Source organism: Hypanus sabinus, chromosome 10, assembly GCF_030144855.1.
Source record: "Hypanus sabinus isolate sHypSab1 chromosome 10, sHypSab1.hap1, whole genome shotgun sequence".
In the NCBI taxonomy this organism is placed as follows: domain Eukaryota; kingdom Metazoa; phylum Chordata; class Chondrichthyes; order Myliobatiformes; family Dasyatidae; genus Hypanus; species Hypanus sabinus.
This window is the reverse complement of record NC_082715.1, coordinates 110,168,127-110,192,984: the sequence shown is the minus strand read 5'-3', so window position 1 is coordinate 110,192,984 and position 24,858 is coordinate 110,168,127. Positions and strand designations below refer to the sequence as shown.

The 24,858-nt window shown below is 40.9% G+C and overlaps 1 protein-coding gene across 1 annotated transcript in view; it reads right to left on the bottom strand.

The window, feature by feature from the left end:
- LOC132401347 (dynein axonemal heavy chain 8-like) overlaps positions 1–24,858 on the bottom strand; it is a 674,688-nt gene that overhangs the window by 647,885 nt on the left and 1,945 nt on the right. Inside the window, exons 2-3 of the mRNA XM_059983476.1 lie at positions 15,588–15,755; positions 5–139 (exon numbers count right to left, since the gene is read on the bottom strand). Of these exons, the coding sequence (XP_059839459.1) occupies positions 5–139; positions 15,588–15,746 (294 nt within the window). The 5' untranslated portion in view covers positions 15,747–15,755. The remainder of the gene's footprint in view (positions 1–4; positions 140–15,587; positions 15,756–24,858) is intronic.

Genomic DNA, 24,858 nt, shown 5'->3' with positions numbered 1-24,858 from the left:
TTACAGTCAGCGAATCCAGAACAAACTCCTCCACTGTAGCTTTCTCTATTGCCAAGTACCTGGCCAGGATTTCCATGATATAATGATGCATCTGATCAAACAACTTCTTCCTGTTTTCTCTTGCTTCTCTATATCTTCCCTAAAAGTCAATCAGGAAAACTCGCTTTACACAATGCAGTTTTTAAAAAAAAAAATACATGCCTTTAACAAATATGTACAAATGTATATCTCTGTAAGGAATACAAACCCAAAAGGAAAATTGATCTAAACATTACAAACACAGAAGATTAAAAATAGCATTAATTAAAGGAGAAGGCTAATATTATTACCAAAAACAGCAGTAAACTTAAAACTAGGGGGAAAATTCAAAATTTACTAAAGAGAATCAAGTCAATGATGAAGAAAAGCAGAATAAAAGAATGTTACAAAAAACAAAAACCATCAAAGCTTCCATGGATATATAGAAAAAACAAAAATACAGCCAAATAAGTATCCTTTAAAGTTCAGGGGTTCCCAACCTTTCTTATGCCCCTACCATTAAACAAAGGGTTCATGGATCCAAGATTGGGAACCCCTGCCGTAGACTGAGAAAAAGCTACTTCTAAAGATTAGCATTAATTATCACATATACATCAAAACCTACAGTGAAATGCATCATTTGCATCAATGTTTGCATTAGTCCAAAGTTGTACTGGGGCCATTCACAGGTGTCGTCATGCTTCTGGTACCAACATAGCATGTCCACAACTTACTGAACCTAACCCATACTTCTTTTGAAATATGGGAGGAAACCAGAGCACTCAGAGGAAACTCACGAGTCATGGGCAAACGTACAAACTCCTTACAGACAATGACAGGAATTGAACCCTGATCTTCTGATCACCCGTGCTGTAAACTCACCACTATGCTACAGTACAGAAATTGCAGAAACTAAGCAATTATTTGCATCTGCCTTCGTGAAAGACAAAAATTTCCTGAAAACATTTGAGAACAAAAGAGAAACATTAGTTTTATTTGAAAAAGGAATGTAAGGGAGTCATAATAAAGAAAAAGGTCTTTGACCCATTAGGCCAAAGCCTAATGCTCCCATTTATATCAATGCCAGTTTTTTCCCTCCTAATTCCAGTCAACACCGCCTCTCAGATATTCCCCACTCACCTACAAATTAGGAGCAATTCACAGTGACCAATTAACCTGCTACTCTACTCTGCACATCTTTTGTAGGAGAAAGCTGAAACTTCCAGGAAAAACCCATGCAAATCACGGGAATACAATCGTACTCCATGCTGACAGCAACTGAGGTCAGGATTTGACCCAAGCTGCTGGAGCTGCAAGACAGTGGCTCTACAAGTGTGTCATCTGCCACCCAGATCTAGAAAAAAAACCAGTAGCTATAGTGGATATACTGATTCTCACCTCAAAAACATTCACATCCTGTTCAATGGTTCTCACAGATTAAAAAGGTAGCAAATGTAACATCATTATTTAATACATCAGGCTGTAAAGAAGTAAAACAGCCTCTTTAGCCAAACATCATAGATTCATACAGCATGAAAATAGATCCTTTACCCAAACATATGGGGTTGGAGTGGACAGCAAAGAAACCAGAGCTTGCAGTGGTATCTGGACCTGCTGAAAAAAAAAACAGCAGATAAATTTAATACTGATCGGTGCAAGTTGTTGGGACCAACCAGGGTAGGACTTATACAGGACTTATAATGGCAGGGCACTGAGGAGTGTGGTAGAACAAAGGGGTCTGGGAATACAGGTTCATAATTCATTCAAAGTGGTGTCACAAGTAGATAGGGTCATAAAGAAAGCTTTTGGCATTTGGCCTTCAAAAAAACTAAACATTGAGTACAGGAGATGGGATGTTATGTTGAAGTTGTATAAGGTATTGGAGAGGCCTAACTTGGAGTATTTTATGTAGTTTAGGTCACTTACCTACAGGAAAGATGTAAATAAGTTTGAAAGAGTACAGAGAAGATTTACAAGGATGGTGCTGGGACTGGAGTACCTGAGATACAAGGAAAGATTGAATAGGTTAGGACTTTATTCCTTGGAAATTAGAAGATTGAGGGGAGATTTGATAGAGGTATACAAAATTATGAGAGGTATAGACAGAGTAAATGCAAGCAGGCTTTTTCTCCTGAGGTTGAGTGGGACTACATCTAGAGGTCTAATTCTGCTCCTATGTCTTATGATCTAACCTTTTCACCCACAGGGTGGTCAGTATATGGAATGCGCTATCAGAGAAAGTTGTTCAGGCTGCTACATAAACAACATTTAAAGGCTATGTGGATAGGAATGGTTTAGAGGGTTATGGACCCAGCTTAGATGGGCACCTTGATTTCCCTTGTCAGCCATGGTTGTACCATTTTACCATTTGTGTATTTCTTCATTTTTGGAATACACATGTCCTGCACCTTCCTCATTTCCCCTAGAAATGCATACCATTGCTGCTCTGCTGACATCCCTGCCATCAGCTCCCTCAAATTTACTTTGGCCAGCTCCTCTCTCATATCACTGTAATTTCCATTGCTCCACTGAAATACTGCTACATCGAGCTTTACTTTCTCCTTATCAAATTTCAGGTTGAACATAATCATATTGTGATTGCTGGTTCCTAAGGATTCTTTTACATTAAGCTCCCTAATCGCCTCCAGTTCATTATACAACACCCAACCCAGTATAGCTGATCCTCTAGTAAGCTCAACAACAAATTGCTCTAAAGAGCTATCCCTTGGGCATTCAACAAAGTCTTGAGATCCATTACCAACCTGATTTTCCCCAATCGACCTGCATGTTAAAATCTCCAATGACTACCATAACATTGCCCTTTTGATTCGCCTTTTCTATTTCCTGTTGTAATCTGTGGTCCACCTCCCAGCCACTGTTGGGAGGCCTGTATATAACTGCCATCAATGTCCTTTTACCCTTGCAGTTTCTTAACTTAACCCACAAGAATTCAACATCTTCCAATCCTACGTCACATCTTTCTACTGATTTGATGCCATTAAAGCCACACCACCCCCCTCTGCCTACCTTCCTATCCCTCTGATATAACATGTAACCTTGGACATTCAGCTCCCAACTATAACCATCCTTCAGCCACAATTCATGAATAGTTATAACATCATACCTGGCAATCTGTAATATTGCAACAAGATTATCCACTTTATTTCTTATACTACATACATTTAGATACAACACCTTGAGTACCGTATTTGCCGTCCTTTCTGACTTTGCATCCCTAATGATTTGACACTCAGCCTGTTGGCTGCGACTAAGTCCCATCACCTGCCTGCCCTTCCTGACATTTCTGACTGCACGCTATCTTTACTTTTTTACCATCCATCCTTTTACGAGTCCCTTAGGAAACTTGGTTAGTTGCTCCTTAGTTTCCTATCAGACCTTTTCCCTCTCAGCTAAACCAAAATCTTCTAGTTCTTGACTCCCTAACCCTGGGAAAAAAAGACTAGTCATTCACCTTCAAGAACACCCCTCATTCTCTTATTGGCCATTGAAAAAGTCCTAGCCTGCTCAACTTTGAACTATGGCAACATCCTTGTAAGTCTTTTCTGCACCCTTTCCAGCTTAATGGCATCTTTAAAAAAGCAAGGTAACCAAAACTGAACACAATAATCCAAACATAACCCACCACATCTTGTATAACTGCAGCATAACTTGCCAGCAGGAATTCAAATCCCAACCCTCACCGTCCTGACTGACGAGAGCGAGTGTGCCAAAACACTGCTTCAACACCTTGTCTACCCTAAATGCCACCTTCAATGAACCCTGTACTTGTACTTCTGGAGTCCTTTTTTCTACAACACACTACAGGGTCCTGCCATTCACTGTGAATGTTCCACCCAGATTTGTCTTTCCAAAATGCAACATCTTACATTTATCCAAATTAAACTCCATTTGTCATTCCTCTGCCAACTTACTCAACTGATCAAGACCCTCATTGTAATTTTGGATAACTATCACCTGTTTTAGAGCCATCCCTAAAACATATCTAACTGTGACTTGTACATTCTTATCCAGATCAGTGATGTAGCAGACAAATACCAATAAGACCAACACTAACCCCTGAGGCACACCACTTGTCACAGGCTTCCAGTACAAAAAAAAACAACTTTTACCATCACCCTCAGCTTCCTACCATCAAGCTAATTCTATATCCAATTATAACATGAGTGAATCTGCAGATGCTAGAAATAAATAAAAGCACAAAATGCTGGCAGAACTCAGCAGGCCAGACAGCATCTATGGGAGGAGGTAGTGACGACATTTTGGGCTGAAACCCTTCATCAGGAGTGAAGTAACATGGGATAGTCGAGGGAGGATAAGAAGTGGGGGAAGGGATGAAGTAGAGAGCTGGGAAGTGAGGGGCTGAAGAGAAATGGGCTGGGGGAAGGTGGAGAATTATGGGAAATAAAAGAGAGAGAAAGGTAGGGCTGGGGTAGAGTATAGTGAGGGGGGAAAAAAGAGAGAGAAAAAGAACCAGACTAAAATTATAGATAGGGATGGGGTTGGGGGGGGGGGTCAGGGGTATCAACGGAGGTCTGTGAGTTGAATGTTCACACCAGCAGGTAGGAGGCTACCTATGCGGGAGATTGTTCCATCAACCTGCGTGTGGCCTCATCTTGACGGTAGAGGAGGCCATGGACAGACATGTCGGAGTGGGAGTGGTCTGTGGAATTGAAGTGTGTGGCCATCCCTATCAATAATTTTAGTCTGGTTCTCTTTCTCTCTCTTTTCCCCTCCTCACTATAATCTCCCCCCAGCCCTATCTTTCTCTCTCTTATTTCCCATAATTCTCCACCTTCCCCCAGCCCATTTCCCTTCAGCCTATCACTTCCCAGCTCGCTACTTCATCCCTCCCCCCACTTCTTATCCCCCCCCTCGACCATCCCATGTTACTTCACTCCTGATGAAGGGTTTCAGCCCGAAACGTCGTCACTACCTCGTCCTATAGATGCTGTTTGGCCTGCTGAGTTCTGCCAGCATTTTGTGCTTTTATCTATAATCGAATTAGATAGCTCTCCCTGCATTCCATGAAATCTAACTTTCCATACCTGTCTACCATACAAAATATTATTAAAAGCCTTACTGAAGTCCGTACACACTGTGCCTACTACCCTACCATTATCGACTTTCTTGGTTACTTCTACAGTAAATACAATCAAATTCATGATATACGACTGCCCACACACAATAGCATGCTGACTATCCTTAATCAACCCCTCTCTTTAGAAGTGTGTGTACATCTTATCGCTCAGAATCACCCCCCCCCCCCATAAATTCACTTCCACAGATGTTAATCTAACTGTTTATAGTTCCCAGGTTTTTCTTTGCAGCCCTTCTTAAATAAGGGTACCTCATCTATGGCTAACAACAATGCATACATATATCTCAGCCAAGACTCACACAATTTCTTCTCTAGTTTCCCCACAGTGTTCTTGAATATATCTAATTAAGTTCTGGAGATTTATCCACTTTCATACATCTCATGATATCCAGCATTATAGCCCTATAATAGACAGAGATACTACAGATGCTGGAAATCCAGAGCAATACACACAAAATGCTGGAGGAACTCAGCAGGTCAGGCAGCATCTATGGAAAAAGAGTAAACAGTCAACACTTCGGGCTGAGATCCTTCATCAGGACTGAAAAGGAAGAGGGAAGATGCCAGAATAAAAAAGGTGGGGAAGAGGATAAAGACGACAAGCTAAAAGGTGCTAGGTGAAGTCAGGTAGGTGGGAAAGGTGTAAGGCTGGAGAAAAAGGAATCTGATAGGAGAGAAGAGTGGACCACGGGAGAAAAGGGAAGAAAGATGGTCACCAGAGTGAGGTGATAGGCAGGTGAGGAGAAGAGGCAAGAGGACAAAGTGGGCAATAGAAGGGGGAGGGGAAAAGACTGGAAGGAGAAATTGATGTTCGTGCCATCAGGTTGGAGCTACCTAGACCAAATTTGAGGTGTTGCTCCTCCATCCTGAGGTTACGTTCACACTAGACTGGATAAATCCGTAACTAAAGCTTTTTCTCTTCGTTTTGACCCTCCGTCCACACCAAAACAGTGTTTTCCTCCCCTGAAAATGGAGCTTTTCTAAAAAGTACTCCAGAGTGTGTAAATTTGAAAATGCTGCTTGGGCAAGAGTAGTGTGGATGGGGTACCCGGAGGTTTCTAGAAATGCTGTCATGACATGCCGGAACAGATGGTGGCATTCCATTGTTTTCCTGAATGCTACCCCCCAACACAACCTAACAATTTCAGAACAGAAGGCAATGAGGCTGAAGCCAGAAGGGTTAGAAATGTACTCACCAAATACTTTGACCCATAACTTACTGAATAAATAAGTATACTGTACTCACTTTGCCCTGTTTTCTGTCCTTGCTTGTATGAAAGTTTTTTTTTAATTTTTTTTTTAGTTTTTCAAAACATTTTACAAATTAAAAACCCCAAATCCCAATGAGGAACATTACAACAGTGCAAAATTAAGCATACAATAACAATATACTACAAAGGAAGAGAATTTAGCAAAAAAAAAGCACCTAAATTAAAGACAAGTAAGCTTAGTGTCCTCCCCAAGCCCCACAACACAAGAAAAAACAACAGCAACTCCAGACCAAACACAACACAATATAGAGAGAATAAGTCAGGACAGCCAAGCTCCCAGACTGTGAATACACTCAGCAACAGAGGATAATAATGCCTTCTACCAGAAAAAGAAAGGAGTTGAAAGCAAGGGACCAAAAAGAAAAAAAAACCCTAGTCAAAAGGAAGGTTATGAAAGTACTCGATAAAAGGTCCCCAGACCTTATGGAACTTTCGATCTGAATTGAGAACTGAATAATGAATTTTTTCGAGGTCCAAACAGGCCATGATGTCCTTAAGCCATTGAGCATGAGTGGGCAGGGCAGCATCTCTCCATCTGAGGAGGATCAAGCATCTAGCCAGGAGAGAGGCAAAGGATAATATTCGGCATTTGGTCGGACCCAGATATAAATCTGTCTCGCCCCAAAAACCGAACAGAGCAATTGAGGGGTTTGGTTCGAGGTGCTGATTCAGAATACACGATAATGTAGTGAAGACATCTTTCCAGAATTTCTTCAAACTAGGACAGAACCAGTACATATGGATGAGAGAGGCCCCTCTTGCATTTATCACAGAGCGGACTAACGCTAGGGTAGAATCGAGATAGTTTAGATTTAGACATATGGGCTCTATGAACAATCTTAAACTGTAAAAGGCAGTGGCGAGCACAAAGAGAGGTTGAGTTAACCGATTTGAGAACTGAATCCCAGCTCTCCTCAGATAAGGAGATATTTAAATCCTGCTCCCAGGCCATTTTGATTTTATCCATGGGGGCCCGTCGTAAGGCCGCTAGTTTATCTCGGATGATTGATATTAAGCCTTTACCTAGTGGATTCATGGAAAGAAATAGGTCCATAGCATTTTTCGCAGGCATTTCAGGGAAGTTAAGAATTAAAGGAGCAATAAAGTGTTGGATTTGGAGATATCTGAAAAAATGAGCATTGGGCAGATTGAACTTAACCGAGAGCTGCTGAAAAGAAGCGAAGCGATTATCAATGAAAAGATCTTCAAAATGTCTAATGCCCTTCCCATACCAAACCTGGAATGCTGAATCATATGTAGTAGGTAAAAAAAGGTGATTATGAGCAACAGGGCTGGAAACGGAAAACTCCTGGCATTTCCTGATCTGAGCCCATATACGCAAAGTGTGTCTAACAAGAGGATTAGCTATTGATCTGGGCAGACTACTAGGGAGTGCAGAGCCAAGAAGTGCAGAGATAGATAATTCTTTAGTGGAGCTCAGCTCCATCGCCACCCAGTTAGGGCACTTGGGTTGGCCATGGAAGAAAGACCAGAAGGTAGCACAACGTATATTAGCTGCCCAATAATATAAACGAAAGTTAGGTAAAGCCATGCCACCCTCTTTTTTAGATTTTTGGAGATGGATTTTATTAATTCTAGAGCGCTTATTCTGCCACAGATATGACAAAATAATAGAGTCTAAGGAATCAAAGAAAGATTTAGGAATAAAAATTGGGATAGATTGAAATAGGTATAAAAATTTGGGGAGAACATACATTTTAACAACATTAATACGACCGACCAAAGACATAGATAGAGGTGACCATTGTACCAGACTCTGTTTTATAGCATATGAAAGATTGGCAAAGTTTTCCCGAAAGAGATCTTTAAACTTCCTTGTGACTGTAATTCCAAGATAAGTAAATTGATTATGGACTACTTTAAAAGGGAGATCATGAAATGTTGGTTCTTGTGCTTCTTTATTAATTGGGAGAAGTTCACTCTTATGTAAATTAAGTTTATAGTCAGAGATCTGGCTAAACTGGTCAAGAAGTGAAAACATTAGAGGTAAGGATGTAGACGGATTTGAGAGAAAGAGTAATAAGTCATCAGCATAGAGAGAAACTTTATGCTCAACACCCCCTCTCCAAATCCCAGTCAATTCAGGGCAGTTTCAAAATGCTATTGCCAGAGATCTCATAGCCAAATCAAAGAGAAAGGGACTTAAGGGGCATCCCTGGCGGGTGCCACTTTTGAGATTAAATACTTGGGATTTCTGAAAATTGGTTAAAACAGAGGCAGTAGGGCACAGGTACAGCAATTGGATCCAAGAGATGAAACTTTGACCAAGGTCAAATTTTTCTAAAACTGCAAAAAGGTAGTTCCACTCTATACGATCAAATGTTTTCTCCGCATCGAGGGAAATAACACATTCAGGAATCCCAGTTGGAGGTGAGTATAAGATATTAAATAAACACCAAATGTTAAAAAAAGGGAAACGGTTTTTAATAAAGCCTGTTTGGTCATCAGAGTTAATGGAGGGAATGACGGTTTCTAATCTATGAGCCAAAACTTTAGCTAAGATCTTTACATCAACATTGAGCAGAGAGATCGGCCTATACAAGGAACACTCTGTTGGGTCTTTGCCCTTTTTTAAAAGAATAATAGATGCCTCACTGAAAGAGGGTGGCAATTTGCCGTAATTAAACGAGTCAGATAATACTGAAAGTAACTGAGGAGAAAGAAGAGAAGAGAATGATTTATAAAATTCTACAGGGAACCCATCAGGTCCAGGAGATTTCCCTGAGGACAGTGCAGAAATTGCAGTAGATATTTCTTCTAATGACATAGGCACATTGAGTTTGGCTTTGAAATCAGATGAAAGTGAGGGGATATTCAGATTCTGTAAAAATTGATCAACAGAGATATTGTCATTCAGAGATTCAGAGGAATAAAGCCGAGAATAAAAAATTTTAAATGCGTCATTAATTTCTAAATGATCCGATGTAAAGTCTCCGTTCTCCTTCCGGATCTTTGTAATATGTTGTTTGGCTTTGGAACGCCTCAGCTGATTGGCTAGGAATTTACCAGACTTATCCCCATGAATGTAAAAGCAACTCTTGCTTTCGAGAAGCTGGCGTTCGACAGGTTGAGTGGACAGAAGGTTAAATTTAGTTTGGAGTTCAACACGCTTCTTGTATAATTCAGGGTTCTTAGTTTGAGCATACAGTTGATCCAATTCTTTAATCTGGTTAATGAGGTCTAATCGATCTGCATGGGATCTTCTGTTGAGATTTGCTGTGTAAGAGATTATTTGCCCCCTCAGATATGCTTTCATGGCATCCCAGACAATCTGGGATGGCACTTCAGGTCATGTATTAGTGTTAAAATAAAAGGTTATCTGATCCTTAATAAATTTTTAAAAATCATCGTCCGATAGTAAGGTTGAATCAAACCGCCAGTGTTTATTCCTCTGAGGGAGACCAGGCAAATTCAGAGAGAGAGTAATTGGGGCATGGTCAGAGATCAGTATACTCTGATAGTCACAAGAGTGGGCAAATAGAATAAGTTGGTTATCGAGTAAGAAATAATCAATTCTAGTGAAGGTATGGTGAACATGTGAGAAAAAAGAATAATCTCTCTCCGTAGGATGGAGGAAACGCCATATATCAGAGATACCATAATTAGAGAGAAACGATTGGATAGCTAAGGCAGATTTAGTAGGTGGTCTAGTAACAGAGGACAATCGATCCAAATTGGGATCTAACTAACAATTAAAGTCACCACCCAGTATAAGAGAGTATGAGTTTAAGTCTGGTAGTGAGGAAAAAAACTGTTCAAAAAAATTAACATCATCAAAGTTGGGGGCATACAGGTTTGCTAGTGCAACTTTAGTGTTATATAGTTTGCCAGAAACAATAATAAAACGGCCATTTATATCAGATATTTTATTATGGAGTTCAAAAGGAATATTTCAGTTAATAAGAATGGAGACTCCCCTGGCTTTAGCGGTAAAGGATGAATGAAAATGCTGACCTGCCCACTTTGACAAAAGCCTGAAGTTATCAGAACAACTAATACGAGTTTCTTGAAGGAAAGCAATGTCAGCTTTGAGTTGTTTGATATGTGAGAATACCTTCCTCCTTTTAACAGGGTGATTCAATCCCTTTACATTCCAGCTCACGAATTTAAGTGCAGTAGCCATTATCGATTACTAATGCATAAAAGGCAGAGGCATTTAAAAAGTCAAGCAGTACAATAGCAGTTTGGGAGCAGAGATGTAAACATAGATTCGTAAAGTCAAAACATATACATGTCCTGAGCAATAAAGAGATATAATATATACAGTGAGTGATGTTGGAACTAGAAAACCCACCCCACCCACACAACCCAAAACTAGACGGCTACCAAAACAAGTAGCTAGCTCTACCAAAAAAATTAACCCAAATACAACTTCCAGATCTGTGTCATTAACAGCAGTTCCATGTAAATACTATAATAAATAGTAACTAGTTTATGCACTAAAAAACATAACTACAGATTAGAACACCTTCTGCAGGAATATAAAACTTAATACCAAGAAAATCGGAAGAGGACCAAAACTAACCAGCCAGCGAAAAAATTATAGAAGAAAAAAGTAAGAGAAAGGAAAAAAAAGGGATTAAAAAAAAGAGAGGAAGGGGAAAATTATAAATTCAAGACGAGTATTTATCAACCACTTACAGAGGAGAGAAAAAAATTCAGAAATTAGAAAAAAGGGGGTGAAGAAAAGAAAAAAAGTATAATAAAATAAATAAATATAAAAAGAAGTAAAAATAGATCAGCAATTAAACTGTGAACCAACAAACAGGAAGGCCTTCACTGAAGACTTCAAACCTCCAAAACAAGTTAAAGTCAGTTGTGGAACTCTGTAGATAAAGTTGTACAACAATAAAAGATAGATGACACACACACCAAATTCAGGGAGAGATTGTCAACAGCCCTTAGAGTTTCGATGAATAATGTCTGAATGATTCAAGTAAAGTCTGAGTCCAGAAAAAGTAATTTTACTACAAGAAGTACTTATCCACCATTTTAGGAGGTCTGATCGGGTTCCGAAGATGACTGGATAGCCAGAAGATTTGCCACAGATGCTTCAGCTTCCTTGGCTGACTTAAACCATTTGTATTTCCCAGTGTTAAGTTTGATTCGTAGATCAGCAGGGGAACGAAGCGAAGGTTTAAAACCACGATCAAAAAGCACTTTCATTGCGCCCTTAAACTCAACGCGCATCTTTAAGGTCTGGGGTGCAAAATCTTCCACAAAGCGAATGGTTGTATCCTGGAAAATAAAAGAATCTCTGCGACGTGCCTCTGCGATCAGACGGTGTTTTACCTGGTATTGATGGAAGCACAGGATTACTGGTCAGGGGCGGTTGCCCAGAATTCCGGCGGGAACATGGACCCGGTGTGCCCGTTCGAGCTCAGGCGGGTTCGGGAGCAAATCTTTCCCGAATATCTCACAGAGAAACTCGGTGAAAAACTTCACTGTTGATCCCTGTTCGGTGGCCTCTGGCAATCCAAGAATTCTAAGGTTGCAGCGTCAGCCGCAATTTCCGAGATCCACCGTTTTGAAAAGGAGTTTGTTACACTTTTCCTCCAAGCTGGAACAGAGAGTCTCCAAGTATCGAACGCGACTTTCTAAATCTTCAGAAGTCGAATCGATGCGAGATAAGTGTTGGGCATGTTTGCCCACCTTGTTGTTGATCTGATCAATCTTGACCTCCAACTGTTTCAAAGCGGTTTTGAATTCCTTTAAAATTTCGTCTCGGAGCTGACCGAGCGCAGCCAGGGTCTCGTCTGAGAGAGCAGGAGCTTCCTTTCTCCCGGATTTAGAGCTCTTGCTAGACATTGTAAGTTAGATGTGTTCACAGGCAAGTGAGAGGTACCGATAAAGTTCCCGACTAAGGTTTAAAAAATGGAGACATTTAGTGCAAAGTAGCAACAGTAACGGAACAAAAGTTCAGAGCAGCTAAGCAATTGCCATCTTACTGGAAGTCCGAAGGTGGTTTACCTATTTATGCAAGTACTTCTCTGACAATAGATGCGTATCAGCCTGCTGTGACATTGAATGGACATACAAGATAACACTGATGCAGACATGTTTTATACATTTAACAAGGTGCTTTATTAATGCAACAGAGTTAGTCAGTTTTTCAAATTCGTCATCAGCCAGGTCATACTGTCTGTGAACTCCCTGTCAGTTGCCTCCATACGCTCCAGTATTGGGTTTTTTTTGGTTTAAGTCCTCCTGTGCGAGAGCCAATACCTGTCCGTTGTTTGGCAATTTCCTTTTAAGTTTTTCTAGTCTGTAATTGCACAAACACACACTTTCACTGCGAGATTCAACACCAAACATGTCGCTTGTTTTCTGTAGATGTGTCCTGCACATGCCCAGGAGGAAGAGATTCACCCAAATACCCGTATTAATGTGGACGGAGGTATTTTCAAAAAAAAAATGCTTTGTGTGGACGCTTATTGTTTTTACGCAAAACCGGCGTTTTCAAAATTATCTAGTCTAGCGTGGACGTAGCCTGAGGGTGGCTTCATCATGACAGAAGAAAGGATCAACATGCCAGAACAGGAATGGAGATAGGAATTAAGTTGGTTGGTCCACAGCAAATTCCACTTTCGGTGAATGGAGCAGAGGTGCTTGACAAAGCAGTCCCTCACTTTACATCAGGTCTCTCTTTATCCTGTGTGTCAATGACAGACGATGGAATAGATATTTCTGTTGCCAAGTTACAGATGATATGAAGATTGGTGGACGGGCAGGTAGTGTTGAGGAAACAGGAAGGCCACAGAAGGACTTAGACAAATTAGAAGAATGAGCAAGAGAGTGGCAAATGAATGTGGAAACAGAGATGAGGAGAAATTTCTTTAGCCAGAGGGTGGTGAATTTTTGAAGCTGTTACCACAGGCAGTTGTGGAGGCCAGGTCATTGAGTGTACTTAAGACAGATATTGATAGGTTCTTGATTGGCCACAGCATCGATGGTTATGGGGATAAGGCCAGGAAGTGGGACTGAGGAGGGGGAAGAAAGAAGGATCTACCATGAATCAATGGCACAGCAGACTCCATGGGCCAAATGGCCTAATTCTACTCCTGTGGCTTATGGTCTTCAAGGAGGCCACAACAGAGAACCTAAATAGATTTGCAAGGTTAATTCATCTGGAAGGACTGTCTGGGGCTATGAATGGAGGTGGGGTGGAGGTTAATGGACAGGTTGAGCACTTCTGTCACTTGCAGGAATATGTGCTAAGTGGGAGATTAGTGGGGAGTGATGAACAGACAAGGGAATTATGGAGGGAGCAATCTCCGCTAAAAGCAGAGAGTGGGGGGTGGGGGGGGGGGAGAGTAAAGATGTGTTTGGTGGTAGGATCCCATTGAAGATGGCAGAGGTTGCGGAGAATGATCTGTTGGATGTGGAGGCTCATAGGGTGGTGGGTGAGGACAAGTGGAACTCTATCCCTTTTAAGGCAGCAGGAAGATGGGGTGAGCCTGCATGTCTAGGAAAAAGAGGAGATGCAGGTGAGGGCAGCATCAATGGTGGAGGGAAGGGAAACCCATTCTTTGAAAGAGGAGAACATCTCTGATGTCTTGCAAAGGAAAGCTTCATCCTACAATCAGATGTGGCAGAGAAGAAGGAACTGAGGAAAGGGAATATGTAGCATTTTTACAAAAGGTGGGGTAGGAGAAAGCATAGTCGAGATAGCTGTGGGAATCTGTAGGTTTATAAAAGATAGTTTTCTCCAGAGATAGTAACAAATTAGTTAGTTCAGCCACGTGGTAACAGGTAACATTCCTCCAAATCTAAGTTTCCACTAATTGCCCAAGAATGAGCAGCTTGGGACCCCATAATAGACTATCCAAAACATATTTTCATCAAAAATCTTCATGCCTTTCTCCATGGTTAAAAAATCAAGAGAAATTCATATTGAAGACCTTGCCTATCCACTGGAGATAGGTGTCCACCTTGATCCACACACAGATGTCCACTTTTATCTTCTAGGTGTTCTATTCTCCCCGTAGTTACTCTTTTTCCCCTTAATATACTTGTATCTCTTTTCAGATCTTCTTAATCTTCTCTGCCTAAGCTAACTTGTACTCCCTTTTAGCCTTTCAGCTTTCTTTCCGAATACACTTCTGTATTCCTCTGAGGAGTCACCTGATCCCAACTACCTGTACCTGACCAGAGCCTCACTATCCCTCATTATCCAGTCTTCCCTACTGCTACCAGGCATGCCCTTCAGGAATAATTCGATTCTCATTACCTCACTTTGACCAACAAATAACCTACTCCAATCAACTTTTGCAAGATGCTTTCTAATACTGTAAAAATTTACCTTGCTCCAGTTAAGAACTTTGACGAACAGGTCAGATCTGTCCTTTTCCATAACAAATTTAAAACTAATAAAATTGTGGTCAAAGTAAATGCTATATTCTAAAGAAAATTGTAATGAATTAATTAGGAAATACAAACGACTTCCAGCAATGTAGTAACATTCCTCCAAACCTAAATTTCCACTCCGTGCCCAAGAATGAGTGTTACCAGGATAATCAACTATCCACCATTATCTCCATTAGCTTCTCTTCCTCTGCCAAGGAGGATATTTCCTTTTCATAGCCATATAGTGTCCCTTAGCAAAAAATAACAATACAAAACAATACAAACAATACAAAATACGTGTTCTTCTAATTAAGACCCCCTGTTCATCTACGAAGAAGCATAGTCATAAAATACTGAAACAAGCCCTTTGACCCAACTGGTCTATGTCAACCGAGATTCCCATCTAAACTGGTCCCATTTGTCTGTGTTTCGCGCATATCCCTCTAACCCATGAGTTCCCAAACGACTGTCCATGGACCTTGATTAATGGAATTAGTCCATGGCATATAAAAATTGTGAGCCCCTGCTCTAACCCTTTCCTAACCACGTACCTGTCCAGGTACCTTTTAAATGTTGTTAATTACCTGCCTCAATCATTTCCTATGTACCAACCACTCTTTCAGAGGGGAGAGTGGAGATTTAATAGGGACCAGAGGTAAAAATGCTGACCCTCAAATGTTGATCCTCACCCAAATACTATGTTTAATTTGGGAATGATATCAAGACCTGAAGAAAGTACAAGTAGAAATGCGAGAAAGATGCCATTTATATTCTATTCTTCTATGAATGTTTATCACTAAAACATTAAGTACCTGCTTTTCTTTAATTGTTTCCTGCAAGGCCAGCATTCCAACTGTGCTTCGACGGACTCTGCTTTTCCTGTCAGGACTGGATGCAAATGATTCAAGGACACTTGACACACTAAGCTTTGGAAGGATGGTGTCCTGCGATGATTCACTCCAACTAGTCATTTTTCAAATCTGAAAAGTGCAAGCAAGGGGTTAAATTCAATTTGTTATACATTTTTGCTCATTAATATAAAGTTGAGAACCTACATTCTCAATATTCATTTTATTAAAGTTTTAGTCCCAAAAATCACATTTAAAAAACAAAAATACAAAGTCCTAGGTTACTAAATGAACTACAACTTCATTCTCAAGTCCATGCTTTAATGGTAATAGAAAACAAAGCAAAATTATTATTTTACCTGACTCGTATTTCAGAAAACAATAGTAAAAGAAATTTAAGTTCTGTGCATCAAATGAATCCAAAACATCCAAGTTCTTCAAGCATCGCTGTTACCATGTCAGAATGAATGCAGCTCAGTAACGGTGACCAATCTTACAAACCAATGTACATACCCCATCTGATTTACTAATTTCTTTATTACAGATGTCTTTTGTTCTTATCCAGTGGAACCCATAGGAATGTAGTTGACAATGAACAGCAAAATAATTACAGCTGTACCATTTCAACAAGACAAAGCATACCAAGAACAAAACTCAAACTGCCATCAGATTTCAATAAAGGCATACCCAGTCGCTGCCAAATCTTAAAGATCTAAAGATGTTTGTGAAAAAGATTTGTCTGAATCCAGACAGCAGTTCAAGATTAGTTGAGTGTATCTTAGATATACCTCAGCCATATTTCCACAATTTCTCCTTACATTCAATGGATTTGACCAGTTGAACAGGTAGGTCAAATTTACTAGGATGACACCACTATAGTTTTCAGCAAGAACAAGTTGCCATGGAGTTAATATATGGTGGGGCACAGAACTCCCATCATCAGGTCAAAGATGAGCCAAAAAAACCTATCATCACCCACCTTACATCTGTGTAAACCACCAAAATAGGAAGCACATAGATTCAATGAATAACAGCATAGAGAAATGTTCCATAAATCAACAGTTGCTCAGCAGCATCACTATTGCCACTCGCACTAGCCCTGAAGAGTACTATGCTGGACTGTATCTGCAATAGTTGGGAGTGAACCATCACAAGAAACACAAATGAAATTTCATGTTCATCAGTCTACTTATTCTATAAGCATCTGTGCAATACAGGGCTGATGGATGTTTATCTTGTTTTTAAACTCACTTTGCATCACTGGTAAAGCCATTTTCACTGACTATACCTCAACTTGCCCAAGGACATTGTGGTAAGAAGTCTTCTGACCTGCTACAATGCTACTGTTGAAAGTACTCCCACAACACCAGTAGAGAAGTACATCCTTAGTAACATCACCCATCCCTTGAAAAATGAATTTAAAAATCAAAGTGGCTATGGACTAGAATTCACTCTCTGTAACAGAGTTAGAAACAGCATCAAAGTAGTTTAGAGAATCCAATTGAATGTCTGAACTGAAACTGCTCTCCTGTCGCACTCAGTGGAAGATTGTACTGCTGAAGTAAGTATTATAGTCAGCATAGCTTTGTGCACAGGAACTCACATCTCCGATTTGACCGAGTTTGATTTTTGAAGAAATGACCAAGATGACAGATGAAAGAAGTGCAATAAACATTCTTTACATGGACTTAGCAAGGCCTTTGATAAGGTACAGCATGGTAGGCTGGTCCTGAAAGTTGGATCACATGGAATCAAAGATAAGTTATTCAACTGGATGCAAAATTGACTAAATGGTAGGAAATATGATTGTAAAAGGCTGCTTTTCCAGACTGGAGGCATGTGACCAGCAGTGTGCCACGTGGGTCCAATGTTGCTCATCAATTATATTTATGATTTGGATGAGAACATAGGTGGCATGGTTTCTAATTTTGTGAATAACACTAAAATTGCTGATAGAGAATGAAGGTTGTCCAAGATTACAACTGGATCTTGCTCAAATGGACTAGTGAGCTGAGGAATGGCAGATGGCGTTTAATTCAAATGAATTTAGACAGACACGAATAGGAAGAAAATGAAAGGATGTGGACATTGAAGAGATTAGTTTAGTTAGCCATCTGATTACTAATTTAATTGGTTTGACAAAACACTGGACCAAAGGGCCTACTCTTGTGCTGCACTGTTCCATGTTCTGTGTAAAATGCAATGTGTCACCTCTTGATAAATCAAAGCAGGGAAATCCTTAACAGTAATAGTTAAAGAGAATGTTATAGAATGGGGAGAGCGAGACCTGGTAGTACAACTACAAAGTTCACTGAAACGGACAACACATGAAGAAGGTGTATAGCATACTTGTTTTCATTAGTTGGGTTAAGGAGTTGGAATGTTACATTGCTGCTGTACAAGATGTTAGTAAGGTCACATTTGGAGTACTACCTACAATTCTGGTCACCGTGGTATTGGGAGGATACCATTAAACAGGAGTGGATCGAAAAGATCTGCAAGTATAGTGCCAGGACAGAATAGCCAGTTACAAAATTTAACAAATATATGGACATGGGCATTGGAGCATTTTTCTACCTGAACTTTAGTAAAGTGATTGACAAGGTCCCACATGGATGGCTGGTCTGAAAGATTAGAGTCCAAGGGGTCCAAGGTAAATTGACAAATTATATCCAAAGTTGATTAGGTTATAAAAAGTGGTAATGGAGGTTGCTATGCCATTAGGAGCTTGTGGCCAGCTGTGTACCCCAGGGACTGATGCTGGGAAATTTGCGGTTTGTCATAAACAAATGATTTTAATACGAATGCAGTACATAACATCAGTAAGTTGGTAGAATACATGAAAATTGGCATTATTCATAGTCAGAAGTACCGTCTCAGGTAGCATTGATCAGCTGGTAAATTGGACGAAGTAACTACAAATGTAACTTATTCCTGTTAATTGTGAAGTGCTACATTTTTGGAGATCTAATAAGGGCAAAACATACAAGGTCATTGAGAAACATAGGGGCTTTGGTGTACAAATCTTTAGAACACTAAAGGTGGCAACACATGTAGATAAGGTAGTAAAGAAGCCTAATGGAAACTCACAAGTCAAGCACCAACATTAAAACAAAACGACAACTTTGATTAGGTCATAACATTATGTGCAGCTGTGGTCACAACACTAAAGAAAGGATGTGATTGCAATGTAGAGAGTGCGGAAGAGATTTACTAAAATGCTGACTAGCCAGGAATTTTCAGTTATGAGAGACTGGATATGTAGGGTTTCATTTCTTTGCTGTGGAGGTGTTACAGAGACCTGATGGAGGTCCTGATGAAGGGTCTCGACCCAAAACCTCAACTGTACTCTTTTCCATGGACGCTGCCTGGCCCACTGAGTTCCTCCAGCATTTTGTGTGTGTTGCTTGGATTTCCAGCACCTGCAGATTTTCGAGTTTGGAACACCAGAGGGCAACCTTTTAAGATGTGGAGGAATATTCAGGGGAGATATCAGAGGTAGTTCCCTCACCCCCACCACTACATACAAAGTGGTCATTACCTGCACTGTCGGGGTAGTGGTAGAGGCTGATACATTACGAGACTCTTAGGTCACATGGGTCAAAGAAAATTGGAGGGTTATGGGCTATGAAGGAGGGAAGGATTTATAATGATCATGCAGTCGGTTTATATAGGTTATCTGCCTCAGGGCTCATACTGTGCTGGAATGTTAAATATTCTATCCTCAATCCAATAAGGAACAAAAGGGAAAAGACCTAGAAGTTTTCAAGAATAGAAAAAGTGTGCTGAAAATATTTTGCAGGTCATGCAACATTTGCAATTAGAAAAACAGGATTAGCATTTGTGGTCAAAGACCTTTTATCAAATGTTTGACCTCAAAAGGTATGAACATGAAATATAATGCCCATCTCTACCACCTTTTTCACAATATTGATACATTCAGTTTTGCATGCAATAATGAAATTGATTTCTGACCTGGTCCTCTACCCGAGACTGGATTTAATCCTTCCTGTCCCTACCCATCATGGTCCTGCAACCATCTGCCAAAATAACCAACACAATGACAACCAGAGAAGATTTAAAACCAGCTCATTTCTCATCTCTATTGTTCCTCATGTGGTTCATTGCAGAATACTGAACATCTGCTTAATGGGTTTTTAAAAAGCCTGTAGGAGACAGAGTCCTGGGAGTTTGAGTATGGAATAGTCCTGTGACTAAGAAACAGACAGAGTAGACTACTCAGTCTTTCCTGTCAGATGCATGACTGAATGCCAAATCCTTTACTCCAGCACCACTTCCCTGTACTAATCATTTAATTAATATTTTAACATCCGAAGATCAGAAAAAGGAGTAGGAGACAATTCTACTGCCTTTAAAAGGATTAGGAATAGAGTCTCAGTGGGTCAGGCAGCATCAATGGAGGGAAATGGACAGTAGACATTTCAGGTTGGGACCCTTCATCAGGAGTGAAAAGTGAGAGGCGAAAAGGCCAGTATAAGATGATAGGGGTGACAGATTCAAGCAAGAGTTGGCAGACAATATGCGGATTCTGTTAAGGAGGAGTGATAGACATATTGGGGGAGGGTGAAGAGCGGGAATGAAGAACTCTAGAGGAGACAGGTGCAAGTAACAAAGGGCTAGATAAGATGAATCTGATAGGAGAGGACAATGGACCATGGAATAAAGAAAAGATTGTGAGGAAGGGAACGAAGGAGGTTTGTGCAGGAAATAGATTGAGAGAGCAGGAGAAGGGAAAGTGATGGTGATGGGGCAGTGGACAAGGGCAAAAAGGGAACAGAAAAGCACGGTTACCAGAAGTAGGAGAAATCAATATTCATGCTCCATTGCAACCCAATACAGGTCAGAGGAAATCGTCGAGCAACTTTGCACCATCCACCACACCAGCTGAAATCTTAGTGGCTAACCATTTTAACTCCAACACCGTGTCCACACTGACATGTAGCATCAATTCAGCAGCAGACAAGGCTATGGACATATTGGCATGTCTGCCCACAGCCTTCACCTCTACCACAATGATGCTACACACAGATAGAAGGAGTAACAGCTCATATTCCACTTGGCAGTTTGCAAACTGATAACATAAACATCGATTTCTCTCCCATCTCCCTTTTACTATCCCGTTTGGTTTCCCTCTTACCCCTTCTCCTCAGCCTCCCACTCCTCCCTCTGTATCCCACCTCTTTCTCCCATGATCCACACTCCTCTGTCAGATCTCTTTTCAACCTTTTACCTCTTCCACTGTCACCTCCCAGCTTCTCAGTTCATCCTCCCTCACCCATCTACCTACCTTCTCCCTCAGCTGGTTTCACCTATCACTTGCCAGCTTGTACCCCTTCAGCTCCGTCCACCTATTTCCAGGTTCTCCTGCACCCCACCAGTCCTGGTGAAGATTATCAGCCCAAAACATCAACTGTTTAATCCTCTCCAAAGATGCTGCCTGACCTGCTGGGTTCCTCCAGTTGCTCTGGATTTCGAGCAACTGCTGAATCTCTTATTTATGATTTGTTCCTTCAGCTTCTTTGCGTGTTTCTGGGAAACAGTCATAGCAAACAAAAATTTGCCTTAAAAAGTCTCAGAATTCGAAAATTTCCTTTGGTATAATTAGGATAGTAGGTAAGTTAATACCAGGAATTTTAAGCATATTATTTTCAATTCGTTGAGTTAAGCTGATTGAGACCTGTTTCAGACCCATGGAATGCACGTGCAATGCTGTGGGAAGCTTTTGTTTTTCTCCTATTAACCAATTCGCATTCCGTATTATCCCCAATTCCATATGCTGTAATGCTATTTAACAACCTATTGCATGGCACATATTCAAAGCTTCTGAAAATTCAAATATACCACAGTCACTGATTCCCATTTTTTACTAGATTATATCCTCACAGTTTAGCAAATATGCCTCAGCCATTTACTAAATAATACTGACTCTGCTAAACCATTATTTCCCAAGTTCCTTGATGTCACATTATTTATAACAGATTTAAGCATTTTTTTTTTTTTACAATTGCCAATATCAGACCAGCAGCTTACAAATTCTGATTTATCCTTTCCGACTTCACTGTCATTCAACTGTATGCAAGTATACCACCAAATGAAACAATGTTCTTCCGGACCAAGGCACACAACACAGTACATATAACTCAACACACAAAGCATAAAAAGAGCTCTGGGCCTTCCGGAAACTTCCAGCAGGCTGTGATCATCGTGAGAAGTCGTTCGTTGATGAGGCAGTGCGAGGTTTAAAAAGTTTGAGACCTTTTAGAATTTTCCAGCAGGTTGCAATCACAATTATCTCTTTGGCACTTGGCAGAGGCCAATAAAATGAAGCAAGGCATAGGCAGTATTGGAGTGTCCAGGCTTAGGCTAGAACTTCAGCTTGAGAAGTTAGAGGTGCAAGTGTTGGCACGATGGTAGTTAAGGCAGTGAAATCTGTGCTATTGACAGTAAGGCATTAAGGCAGAACAGCAATGGCAGCTAGGGTTTCTGAGGGCAATTCAGAAGGCGCAGCACAGATGCATTACAAAGACATACCCTAAAGGGAGGATGAGGCAACCACGGCTGACAACGGAAGTAAAAGTCAGCATAAAAGCAAATGAGAATGCATATAATGTAGCAAAAACTAGTGAGAAGTTAGAGGATCATTATGCTTGCAAAAACCAACAGAAACTAAAAAAGTTTCTAAACTAAAAAAAGCAGTAAGGAGAGAAAAGATGGAACATGAAGGTAAGCTAGCTTTGTGAGGTTCATGAGGATAATTCCAGTAATGAAGGGGTTAACATATGAGGACCATTTGGCAGTTTTGGGCCTGTACTTACTGGAATTTAGAATAATGCATGGGAATCTCATTGAAATATACTGAATGTTGAAAGGACTTGATAGGGTGGATGTGGAGAGAATCTGTCCTGTGGTAGGGATACCAAGAACTAGAGGGCACAGCCTCAAAATTGAGGGGCAACCCTTTAGAACAGAAGTAAGGAGTCCTTGTTTTTGGCCAGAGAGTAACAAATCTCTGGAATACTCTGCCAGACTGCAGTGGAGGCTAAGTCCATAGATATATTTAATCCAAAAGTAGATTGCTTCCTGATCGGTCAGAGCATCAAAGGATTTGGCGAGAAGGCAGATGTATGAGGTTGAGTGGGATCCAGGATCAGCCATGTTGAAATGGCGGAGCAGACTCAATGGGCTGAATGGCCTAATTTAGCTCCTATGCCTTATGGTCTTATAGCCAATAATATAAAAGAGGATACCATAAGTTATTTTTCAAAGATATAAATACAGAGTAAAAGAGAGGAGAGAGTGAATATTGGACTGCTGGAAAATGATGCTGGAGAGGTAGTAATGGGGGACAAAGTAATGGCAGACTTTTCACAGTGGAAGACACTAACAGCATGCCAGAAATGCAAAAGAGGCTGGGACAGAAGTGAGTGTAAAAGGCACTTGGACCCAATGGAAAGCACCCCAGGGGTCTGAAAGAGGTGGCTGAAATTGTAGAGGTATTAGTAGTGATCTTTCAAGTATCACTAGATCCCAAAATGGTTCCATAGGTCTGGAAAATCGCAAATGTCAATCCATTCTTTAAGAAGGGAGGGAAGCAGAAGGAAGGGAATTTATAGGCCAATTAGCCTGACTCCAGTGGTTGGGAAGATGTTGGAGTCCAATATTAAGGATGAGGTTTTGGGGTACTTGGAGACACGTGATAAAATAAGCTAATGTCAGCATGGTTCACTTGAGGAAATCTTGCCTGACCAATCTGTTGGAAATCTTTGAGGAAATAACAGGCAGGATAGACAAAGAAGAGCCAGCAGTTGTGTTTACTTGAATTTTCAGGCCTTTAGGGGCCTTGTAGCATAGCAGTTAGCACAATGCTATTGCAGCTCGGGGCATCAGAGTTCAGGGTTTAGTCCCAGTGTCCTCTGTAAGGAGTCTCTCTGTACATCCTCCCCATGGAATGCATGGGCTTTCTCCAGGTGCTCTGGTTTCCTCCCACAGTCCAAAGAGGTACCAGTTAGGTTAAATAGTCATTATAAATTGTTCTGGGCTAGGGTTAAATCGGGGCTGCCAGGGGTTTCTGGGCCGCGCAGCTCAAAGGGCCAGAAGGGCCTATTCCACACTGTATCTTTAAATGAACAAGACACTACACAAGAAGCCTCTTAATAAGAGCCAATAGTAGCCCATTTTCAATCTCTCATTGATACAGTCAGAAGTTCCCACCTGCTTCAAAAGGGTAACCATTGCCCAAGAACAGCAGGATAAACTGCCACAACAACTATCATCCAGTAGCACTCACATCTACAGTGAAGTACCTTGAGAGGTTGGTTATGGCTAGAATCAACTCCTGTCTCAGCAAAGACCTGGACCACACCAACTTGCCTATCGCCACAATAGATCCACAGCAGATGCAATATTATTGTCTCTTCTTGCAGCCTTGGATCACCTGGCCAATATGAATCCTTATGCCAGGCTCCTGTTTATCAACTACAGCTCAACATTTAATACAATCATTCTTACAGGTCTGATCAAAATAGCTCCAAGACCTGGGCCTCTTACCTCCCTGTGCAACTGGATCCTCAACCTCCTCACCAGAAGAACAGAGTCTGTACGGATCAGTAACTGCATCTCCACCTTGCTGATGATCAACACTGGAGCACCTCGAGGATGTGTGCATAAGACACTGCTCTACTCTCTCTACTCCCCACAACTGTGTGTCTAGTCACAGATCAAACACAATCTATAAATTTGCTAATGGCAACTATTGTTGGCAGAATTTCAGATAGTGGCAAGAAGATGCATAGGAGCAAGATAGATCAGCTGGTTGAGTGGTGTCACAGCAACAACCTTGCACTCAACATCAGTAAGCCCAAAGAATTGATTACAGACTTCAGAAAGGGCAAGATGAGGGAAAACACACCAGACCTCAGAGGGATCAGTGTCTCTAAGGATCTATCCTGTACCCAAAATATCAATGTAGTTACAAAGAAGGCACGACAGTGGTTGTATTTCATCAGGAGCCTGAGGAAATTTGCTATATTACTAAAGCCACTCACAATTTTCTTCAGAGGTACCAAGGAGAGCATTCTAACTGGTTGATCACCATCTGGTACGGTGGGGTAGGGGGAACTGCACAGCTCCATCATGGGCACGAGCCTCCCTCCCCAGTATCCTGATACCTTCAGTGCTTCAAAAAGGCAGCATCTATCATTAAAGCCCCCCTTCA